General features: G+C 46.8%; 1 protein-coding gene across 1 annotated transcript in view; it reads left to right on the top strand.

Annotated features, from left to right (window-relative positions):
• The first annotated feature begins 443 nt into the window (after nucleotides 1-443).
• Nucleotides 444-11,118, top strand: part of LOC147529190 (uncharacterized) — a 28,703-nt gene continuing 18,028 nt past the window's right edge. Inside the window, exon 1 of the mRNA XM_086623444.1 lies at nucleotides 444-755. Coding sequence (XP_086479570.1) covers nucleotides 444-755 — 312 coding nt within the window. The remainder of the gene's footprint in view (nucleotides 756-11,118) is intronic.

Raw genomic sequence — 11,118 nt, 5'->3', positions numbered from 1 at the left:
CCGCTGCTTTGAACCGCACCGCATTCGCTTTTAATTTACCACTTTCCTTCTTCCACAGAAAAGATTCACTCAGTGCATTAACTCCTTCCTCCACCCCCGGAACAGCCCTCCACGGATCGGCACCGCCCGGGGTCCCACGCCCACCCCCCCCCTCCCCGCACCAAGCAACCTCAGGGCCGAACCCTTTGCCACGAGCCTCCCGTGAGCACCGACGTGTCCGCGCCCCCCCCCCGCACCCTCCCGCCCCCCACCCTCCGCCGCGACCGGCCGGTCCCCCCGCCCGGCGCGGCTCCGCAGCCGCACTGGTGCCCGCTCCTGGCTGCGGCAGCGAGCGCAGCTCCGGCACCAACTTTCCGTGCGCGGCGGAGAGGAGCGGAGCGGAGAGGAGCGGAGCAGAGCATCCCTCCACCCCCGGGGGAGCGGCGGCGGCCCCCGGGGCGGCCATGCTGGGGCCGGCGGTGCGGCTGGCGCTGGGCGCGGGGGAGCTGGTGCCGGCGGCCGCGGGGCTGCCGGGGCGGCTGCTGGCGCTGCTCTGGCCGGCGCTGGTGCTGGGGGCGGCGGCGCTGCTGGTCCTGCGGGGGCTGCGGCGCGGCCGGGCCCCGCCGGGGCCCCGCCGCCACCGCCGCCGCGCCGCCGGGGAGGCGAAGGAGGAGGCGGAGGAAGAGGAGGAGGAGGATGGACCCGCGGGAGCCGGCGGCCGGGCGGCCGGGGAGCTGCCGGCGCGGCAGCCGGAGGAACAAAGGCGGACGGCGCAGGTAAGGGCGGCGGGAGGCGGGGGGGGTTCGAGGTCGTTCTCTGCCCGCCCCCGGCACGGGGGTCTCCCCGGGACCAGCATCCTTCCCCCGCTCCTCCCCAGCATCTCTTCCTCCTGCCTGGCTTGCGCTCCGCAGCCCCGCCGGGCAGCCCGGACTGCACCCCCTGCTCGCAGCCCAGCGGCTACAGACCATCCCGCAGCCTGTCCTCCCTAGAGATGCTGTGTCCCAAACCTCTTTGGGTGGTTTAGGGGTTAGGGGGCTCAGCGTTGCTCTCTGGACCCTGGGGTGGCATCAAGCCCCTCTCTGAGCTTGCAGTGCAAGGCAGCAGGTTGCTAGAGCTCCTGGCCTGGGATTGCTGGTGTTGGCCTTTCTTCTCCCACTTTGTCTAACACCATAACTCCATACGGGCTTGATGTGGTTTGCAACTCCATATGGGCTTGATGCGGTTTGCAGAGAATTAAGAAAACTCCAGCTAATGTCCATCATACTGAGAAGGAGAACCTAAGTATAGTATCTCTGCTATAGTGTTAATACAATGTGCTAATAATGTATATTTACTCTAAATCAAAGCTTTGTTATTGTTGCATTAATATGTGATAGTAGCTGGGCACCGATGACCGTGGCCACCTTATTGAATATATGTCCTGAGTTTGGTATGATGTGCTGCGATGAAGTTTCCATATGACATTGTCATGGTTGTGTAGCTTCAACTTGCTGTAAACTGTCTGTAGCAGAAAATCTCAGCGTAAATTACAGAAAATAAAAAGCATTGCAATATGGAAAGTAAAGCTTTTGGGAGAACATACTGAAGATAAGTATGTACTTAGAATTAATACATCAAGCATATCTGGGCATTTTTATCTGTTACTAGTATCTCCTAGGTCTCACTTCTGAGACAAAATGAATTTGCAGGGTTTTTTTTAGATGGGCTGTAAAATAAGTAGTTTTGTTCTTCATGAATATGATTGTCAGGCCTTCCATCATAACACTAATTTTCAGAGTTTCTTTATTTTGTCATGAAAATTTTAACTTTTAGTCTATTATAGTTGTATTTTAATAGGGTGGTCCATTTTAGGGTATTCTGTCTTTCATCACTGAGCACAGAATCTTGGCCTGACAGCATAGGTATCCCTGGATTAGTAAAGAACAATTAAATCAACAAGGAATCTGAACGGAACTGCCTGTGTCAAGGGATGAAGAGGGATTTCAGTAACAATTTCATTACAGCTTTATAATTATCAATACTAGATAACTTGACTTGGCTGCAGAACGAATTAAAATTTTGCAGAGCCCCTGATTATTGGAGGCAGTGTGGGACAGAAAGGGGTGGACACTCACCCTGCTGTCAGAGACAGGCCTGGTGCTGTTCACGATGGCGGGGTTATTAGTTCAAGCTGAAGACATTGATTTGAATAGATATTTTCTGATCAGAGATGCTTTACCTCACAGGCCTGAATAATAGAAACCAAAGAGGCGGAGGGAGGAGATAAACGGAAGGGATAAATTTGTTTACAGTTCTCTGCAGTTACTATCATTAATCTCATCTTTTGCTGCACTGAGCCGATTCGTGCTCTTTAGGGGCCAGACTCCAGCCATCACATTTACACAGACTAACATCATCCTCTACACACAACCCACTGATTATTCTGTGAGTGCAGAGGAGACACAATATGGTCCTAAAGAGGTGGAGGATGAGAAGAGGATGATTAAAAAAACTAATTGAAAAGATCGTAAGGAAAGATAACTCAGGGAAAACACCTTACATGCTGAAATTAAAAAATACATGTCCTCCCATGACAGTACCCTGCTCTTTCCCTTCTCTATTTGTCTCTTTTGTTTTCTTTTCCCTACCCCCTTTCTCCACTGCTCCTTGTCATTTCCCATCATGTTATCTCTGTCTTTGGAACATCATATCCTTGAGGCAAAAACTTTATCTCCTTACGTAAGTGTAAAACGCGGCATGCTGCTTTGGCACTTAGCTCATGCAAGAACGCCAGAACAGCAGAACACCTTTAATATGCTGAAATTTGCCTATGAAAATCTCTACCAAGGCAGCATCAGAGATATTAATAACGAAGTCTTCCGTTCATAGCCATGGCCGATGCCATGAGCTGGGGTGCATAGGTATTACAGGATGAGAACCCCTCTCTGCTGCATGCTGGGGTACGAAGCCAAGAGACGAATCGCCTCCAGTGCTCAGGTGTGTTGATACATCCCAGAAGCCAAACATCTGCATATCCTGGAGTGCTGGATAAGTCATCTTAATTAAAAGAAACTAGGCGGTTAATTATTTTTTCAGTTTGGGAATGTGTGTTTGCCAGTGATTCCCAGCCGCTGCCCCATGGGTGGGCTGTGAGAGCCTTCCTGGGGAATCTGCTCTTACAGGGCTGCAGTCCCTCTGATGTCCTCTCTGCTGCGTGCCCCTGTCCCCTGCAGCAATAGGGAGGTGAGCCCTCAGCAACTTGTGGGGCTCCTGCCCAGAGCCTGCAGCTCCCAGCCGCCACCCTCCCAGCCACCTCCATCCAAATCTATCCCAGGTCCAAGTCAGTAAAATGCAACAGTGCACGACTATGTTAGTCTCTCCCAATGCCAGTGCTGGTGGCAGGCAGCTTTCAAGCCTTTCATCTCACTACTTGTTAATTTTGCATATAGGAGCATAGCAGGATGGAGCGATTACTAGTCTTGGAGCAAGCTGCGTGCTGTGAGACCCAGTCTGAATTGCTTTCACAGCCCAGGTGAAATCAGTCTGTTGAACAACTTGAGGTTCAAATGTAAGCATGGCCTCAACACAATCACAAAAGCACATGTTGAATGGGATCTCACTACACGTCATACATAACAAGTTACGTTTCGGCTGTTGTCACACACAAGAAGGTCTCTAGAAATGGTGCTGGAGAGTTTAGTCTTTTTCACAATAGCCTTTTTCCCAGTAAAGAATCTTGTAGGAAATTGCTAACAAGACTTGCTGGAAGCCAACTGATCTGAACAAGACTGCTGTTAAGTTTTGGCGTTTGTGTTTATTCAGATGTTTTTGGGTTGTTCTGCAAATTGGTCAGTTCAAAAGAAGAGCTGTGCACAAATGCAGTGATATCGTCTCTTCCTTAGGCAACTTATACAAATATGTAGCATCTGATACATCCCAAAAGAAAGCTTTCTGGTTTTCAGAAGTGGCTTTATGAACTGGAGCTACTTTTTGCCTCTTGCAGGGATGGCTTAACAGCACCAGAACTAAAGATCAATCCCCTCAGCAGCAGAGGTGTGCGGATAGACCTTTTCTCTGACCTTTTCAGGTTATATGGGACTCTTCATGCCAATGCCACACAGTTGCACCGTCATTTTCATACAGCTGTCTTGGATGAGAATTGATTTTATAAGTATCCTGCAAGGTGCTGGAGTTTGGTAATTGCCTCCTTCAAATGGAGCCGTGATCCCTTGTTGTAATTAGTCCCTCACTCTAATTAGTTAGAATAGCAAATCTCAGGAAACTGATTTCTTCATCCCTCCTTGCAACAGTGGTTTTAATCTACTCATGCTAGGGAAACTCATCTCTTCCCAGACATCTCATAAGATGATAAGAGCGGCTGAACTGGGGCAGGTGCGTGTCAGCTCCTCATATTTATGGCTGCTGTATACGGCCTCGTGTGTACCCTGGGAAGGCTGACCGGTGCGAGGATATGTGACGTAGAGAGCAGCATCTTAGAGCTTCTTCTTTAATTTTTCTCTTGGAATTGTCTTCAGAGATGAATGGCAACAACTGCAGTTCCGGCTCCCACTACTTGTCATCAGCCTGTATTTGTTACCTGTTATTGCTCAGGGTGTCCCTACAGGCAACTTCATCCCTGGGAGTATGTGCAGAGGAACAGGTTTTCAGTGCTGATGGCTCAGTCCTGTTCCCTGAGGTTCTTGGAGCATCCAGTTGATGGGAGCATCACCTCTTTCCTCTGCCAGGCACCTTAAACGAAGGACAAAACTTCACATATTCCAAGTGCATATTTCCCATACAATTCTGTCTCTTCGTTGTGTGTGTTTCCCATGTAATTTTCCCTTCCAAGACACTCTTCTTTCCTACTGGGAACACATTTGTCTGAAGTGATTTTGTCAGGGAAAACTTTGTATTAACACATATCAATAATAGCTATTAATAATAAGGTGATCAATATTTACAATCTTGATCACAAACCGAGATCCTGCCCTTTTATCCCTCTCCTTTGCAGGTGCATGTGTGTAGTGTTATGAGTGGGCATGGCCCAGAGAAGTTCCTTTATATTCTGCTGCCACACATGAAGATCCTGTTTCCTTTGCTAACGAGCCCAGTATGTTTTTGTGGCTTCCCATTGTCACCTTAGCGGAAACTGCCATTGTGTTATCCTTTCTAGGAATGAATGAGTAATATTCTTTGAAGCTGGTGCCTTCCTGTCTCTCTGGTGCTCTGCCTAAATATCATCCTTTCTGCTCTGGCAAACGCAGGCTCGTCCTTTCCCATTCACCTGGTTCCCATTGGTTTGGGAAATTAAGTCTTCCAGGCTGAAGTCCATCATTGGCACAAGACCACGTGGCAAAGCCAGACTGGCCAGGATGTCTGCTTCCATTTATGAAAATCTGATTCAGAAGTAATGAAACTCAGCATGCTGCTTTATTTCCCAATGGGTTTGTCATGCAGATTGCTCATTGCCTGCTGACGGAACCAAGAAGCTGTTGGCTGGCCCAGGAGCACCTGGTTCGCTTACCCTGTGGCTGAGCCTCTGCTTCTGTGCATGGGACAGAAGAACCCACCTTCAGAGAGCAAACGGTGGGCTGCAAGTGGTAGTTCAGACCTCCAACCCCCAGTGCATTGTGTAGGGAGCAAAGACCAGATCTTCGAGAGGATGCTGAGAGAAATGGAGACTTTCTGCTCAGTTTTCAACTTGTTGAAGGTCTACTGAGAAAGCTGTAGAGTGCAGCAACACCTTGTTCAGTAGTAACACAGCGTGTTTCAGGGAGGTTCTTTAATGCCTTGGTTAGAAAGTCCCTTTATTTTTGCTCTTTTCTCTCTTTTTTTTTTTTTCATTTTCTTTTATTTTTTAATTTAGTGCATGTTGGTGTCGCTTTTGCTGTACCAGTGTAGCCCTTTGGCCTAAGTCCACCACATTTATCTTATGGTGTAACACAAGGTGAAAAAAATTTAGTTTTTGCACTGGAAATGAGCATTAGGAAACAATTTAATTGAAGTATTTCTTAAATCTGGAAATGGTTTTGTGTTCATAGACCCCCTGCCAGAATGGGGTAGTTTTTACTTCCTTTCATTTCCAATGTCCAGCCCACTTAATTGGAGTTTTCTGAAAGTAGTAGCTGAAAACAATTTTCTGAATCCTGATTCATGTTCTTCAGCGAATTCCCTGATTTCCGATGTGCGAAGCATATAACAGCTTCCCTTGGGTTTCATACGCTGAGTTTATTTTGTCCCCGGATCCCTCTACTGGGGAAGTCTTTGGATGCCTTCTTAAGGAAGGCAATTTTAAGCACGTTCTCCAAGTGGGACAAAGGGCGGTTAGTGAACCTAAAGCTAATGTTCACATAATTTTTAATTAATTCTGTAACCAGTTGATGGCAGTGAGATTTGCAAGCAGACTTCCTGACCCGATAGATGCTTACAAAGGTGTTTGGTTTTGTAAAAGGGACTAGTCTTGTGAAACTGTTGAAGTGCAGAAAGGGAAGTGTCTAGGGGTACAGTTTTATGGCTTTGAATACATGGTTTATATATTAATGATTAAACCCAGTATTTTTTAACCTTTGAAGACCCATCACTTTGCCTTCTTTCTTTGTTACTTTATGTAGAACTATATTAACAGCATGAAAGAAATTAAATGCTAGCTCAAGAGAATAAAGGTTTCACAGCAATCATCAGAAATAAAACTTTAGGTTACATAAAAAGGAAAAAAAGGCAGGGGGCGGGGGGGAAATCCTGTTCCACTGGGTCAGGAACCAAATGGCCATGAACTAAAAATAATCTTTCTATTGTTCCACAGAATGTGAGTAGAAATTAATATGCTACGTCTGATTTCACTAGAAGTCCAGATTCTGTTTCTCTGCATATATTTAATGTATTTGGAATTGCACTGATGACTTTATATTGTCACTTATTGTGGCGGGTTTAGATGTGTTCTCCCTGTACAAAATGACGTTTTTCATTAAGAAAAAAACTACCCTGACAAAATTAATTTCTCTTTAATGAGTCCATTAGGTTAAGTGCAATAAAATAATGAAAATTCCTTTTTCCTTTTCAGAATGGCCAAAGAGCATGATAAAGAGGCGTGACTAATCCTGTATCCTAAAGACTTGGAAAGGGAAGAATAGGGTAGGGTGGGGTTCCTCAGCCATACAGCAGCCGGCTTACTGCCTGAAAAGGGGCTGGATAAAGGCAGGATTTAATACAAAAGGTCAAGCTAGAATAATACCTTTCCACTGCAAGGAAGTTGAACTCGGTAAAAATACTTGGTGACGAAATTAAGAGAATTGCTGCTATTACTGAAGGATGGTGGAGAAGCAACAGATACTTCAGGTTTGAAAGAAGATCATCACCAAAGTGGTGGGCTATTCCATGATCATCAGGCAGTAGTCAGGTTTGGTATTTTTCTTGCTGCTCATTAGGAAGGATGCAGCAAGGTTCAGGAGTTCCAGGCAGGTATTTAAGACTGAATAACCGGTCAGTCAGCCTGAAGACCCCTGGAATATAGTAAATGACTATCAACAGTATATTTTTAACCTCTTAGTGATGGAAAGAGAAAGGGATGTTTACCTTGCAGATGAAATATCATAGAATCATAGAATGGTTTAGATTGGAAGGGACCTTCCACTAGATCAGGTTCCTCAAAGCCTCATCCATCCTGGCCTTGAACACCTCCAGGGATGGGGCAGCCACAACTCCTCTGGGCAACCTGTTCCAATGTTTCACCATCCTCATTGTAAAAAATTTCTTCCTTAGATCTAATCTAAGTCTCCCCTCTTTCATTTTAAAGCCATTGCCCCATGTCTTATCACTATATACCCTTGTAAAAAGTCCCTCTCCAGCTTTCCTGTAGGCCTCCTTTAGGTACTGGAAGGCCACAAAAAGGTCTCCCTAGAAGGCTCAACAACCCCAACTCTCTCAGCCTGTCTTCATGGGAGAGGTGCTCCAGCCCTCAGATCATCTTCGTGGCCCTCCTCTGGACTTGCTCCAATAGCTCCATATACCTCTTGTGTTGGGGACTCCAGAGCTGAACGCAGTATTCCAGGTGGGGTCTCATGAGAGCAGAGGAGAGGGGCAGAATCACCTCCCTCGACCTGCTGGCCACACTTCTTTGGATGCAGCCCAGGATACAGTTGGCTTTCTGGCTGGCTGTGAAAATAAGATCATTAAATATCATTTAAGTAGGAAGTCTGGTAAGTCTGGTACAAGGATACAGCAGTCAGATTGGGAAAGCATTTAAACAAAGTGTGCAATTTTTCCAGCTTCTTGCTTGCTGTCATTCATATGAAGAGAAGGTCCAGGAATGTGATCCTGTCCCAGCTGAGTCTGTCAGAGCCAATATAGTTTGCATCTTCCCTAATTCTCTGTAACACTCAATGTTTTCCCTCTGGAGTTTTCCCTGCCTCTGGGAGGGCTCTGTACAGCAGAGAGCTGTTTACGGCAGCCTGAGGGAGGAAGACAGTTGCATGTCCTTAATCTTGACACCTCCTTTCGTGTAGTCCTTCATGCTTGCAGAAGCATCTTGACATAAAGAGAGGCTAATAGGAGATGGATGTCTCTTCTCTGCGTGTGTCTGAAAGAAGATGAAAAAGTATCCTCCTTGCTTCAGGAGTTAGTGGTGCTGTTTCTGTTGCTGATGGTGGCAGTCTGGCTGAAAGTGGCTTAATTTGGGAGGTCTGTTTGCAAAACCTTTAGAAAATGCTGAAGATCTCATTATGAGAGCTGGGAAATCACCAGGCTTTGTTAAGATTGGAAAGGAATATCGCGCTTACATGTTGTGTGGCTTCCCTCAGTTATCCCTTCGTATATTTGTGCTATAAAATTCAGTTTTCCTGAAGTCCTGTGTGTCATGTAGTGGAAAACCACCCCCCTCGCTCCAACATTTTATATTGCATAGGAATTGTTGTTCACTAAGAACAGGATCTGTCTGTATTTTCACACGTTTAATTGGTTAGAAGCATCTGCTGAGAAAGAAAGAATCATGTAAGCTGAAGATCTTCCCTAAGGGGTTCAAATTTTCACCAAAATTCCACTAACTTTGTATTTTATGTCTCCCATCCTATGTGAGAGGCTACTTCCCTCTTTGCTACAGACACAGTGGGATTTTTGCCTTGAGCAGAGCAGAATATGGAAAATGGTCTGGTTTGTGGTGGGGTTTATGGAGTGCCTCTAGTAAATGAACCTGAGAGTCTCAGAAGAGAGATGACCACCTGTGGGAAAAAACAGAGGTGGCCTTGCTAAGTATTACAAAATGTTGCTGGGTTTTAACACAGAAGTATTATTTTACTGCTGAACGTTCAGAGAATGTAATTGTAAACACATTAAATGACAGCTAAGGGAGATGAAAGAGATGTGGACCACTTAGTTTAAAATTATCCTTTGAAGCTGATGGAATTACTGATGTAATTAGGCAGATATTTCGGCTCCTGTTACTGTGATATTTTACTCAAAGCCCCAGAATCAGTGTTGTCTCTGTGTTCAGAGACTGGCATGTCAGAAAGTCTGCAGTTTTGTGGCTCCTCCTCTGAATAATGGTGAGGGGTGGGTGGAACACCAGCCTGCTGGGTCCATGTTACACCCTTGCACACCATGAGTTTCTAACTGGTCCAGGTTTTCAAGCAAGCACCTCCAAGGGTGAAGCACTTGCCAGCGTGCAGGTGCATGTCTTGAACATGCACGTCAAACCAGACCTTTCTGAGACTTGTGAAAAATAGCTCTAAAGTGTCTTCAAAATCCCAAAGAACTAAGCATTAACAGGCTGAGGGACCGCAGCTGCGCTGGGTTTGCTGGGGATTTTATTTGCTGGTAACTAAGAATTGCAAACGTCAGCAGAGAGCATTTTTTTGATGTCTAAGAAATAACTCTGGTTTATCTCTCGGAAGAAGCTGCTTCAAGTCCTGACAATGCTTTGGAGTGCCTTTGGGAGAACACAAATAACTTGTTGGGAGAACTGCAAATAACAGTTTCCTTGTGTCGCGGTGTGGCTGTGAGAGCTGTAATCTCGCTTGTCGCAAGGTGCCTCCGAGCCTTTGCCTCTCACGTCTGGGTGGTGTCCCTGTCACCCAAAGGGATGTGGCCACTCAATAAGCCTTTTCTTTTTTTTTAATCAAAAAATTTCAGATTTTAGATTTCCTGGTTTACCACACTGTTTTGTGGACCGTGCTGATTTCAGTCTCTCATTTTCATTAATTGCACGTGTGACTTCATCCCTGCAGCAACATCTGTGATGGCGTGGAGCGGGTACTGCTCCCTGCAGCTGAACCAGAGCAGATTGCGTCTCCCATCCTGCGTGTGGTTAAACTCTGCCACAGCGTCTCTGGGGACAGAGATGACTCCTGAGGGTGGGGAGGAGGAGAAGAGGGTGGAAAATATCAGTAGTCTTCCCTTCCCCAAGAGGACTGTGGGCATCTGAAGCCCCTTTGTCACTAGCTTGCGAGAAGGTGCCCACTGTCTCCTGATGCCAGGGGTTTTGCTCCCTGGCAGAGCTGCCTTCACCTGCCAGGCATCGTCCTGGCTCGCTGTCACCCCTCGCTCCAGACGGAGATGGAGGATGGATCAGTGGTGGATGGTGGTGACAGCCTGGGTCAGGCTCTCTGCTGTGAGCTTTGGGTTCAGCTCAGCAGCCCAGCAGGTCCCATGGGACTGGAGGAAACCTGGGCAGCATCGAACAGGGGTTGTGTTGCACAAGGAAGACAACCCAGACAAGGGAGAGGAGTGCCATATGTTCAGCAACGTGCTTCTCTGTGTGTCAGAGGGAAACAGAGGCAGGTGCAGGAGGGGGGTATGCCTTCTCTTGGGTGCTGCTGCCCCTGCGTAGCGTGTGGTGGCCCTTGGTGGCACAGCCTCGCTGTCTGAGCTGCAGATTTACACCCTCCCACCCCTGTAGCTGGAGGCTGATTATTGCCAGTGAATTCTGAGACAGCCGAGACATTAATCAAACTGTAATTTGAAATGTCCTTAAACTTTTGTGGTTTACTTTATAGGATCTAGATAGGATGAAAGCTCTTCTTTTACTTGGTCAGATACACTTGAGGGGGAATGCCAGGTCCACCTCAGCCAGTAAACAAGAATTAAAATAAGCCTTCTCCTGTTTATGCTGCTTTTTTAAGACAGGCTTACCCTATTTGAAAAAGAGCTTTGATCTTAGACAAATCTTTG

The sequence above is a fragment of the Tauraco erythrolophus genome, chromosome 2, assembly GCF_009769465.1.
Source record: "Tauraco erythrolophus isolate bTauEry1 chromosome 2, bTauEry1.pri, whole genome shotgun sequence".
In the NCBI taxonomy this organism is placed as follows: domain Eukaryota; kingdom Metazoa; phylum Chordata; class Aves; order Musophagiformes; family Musophagidae; genus Tauraco; species Tauraco erythrolophus.
Note: the sequence above shows the minus strand (reverse complement) of the source record. Positions and strands in the feature narration are given on the sequence as shown.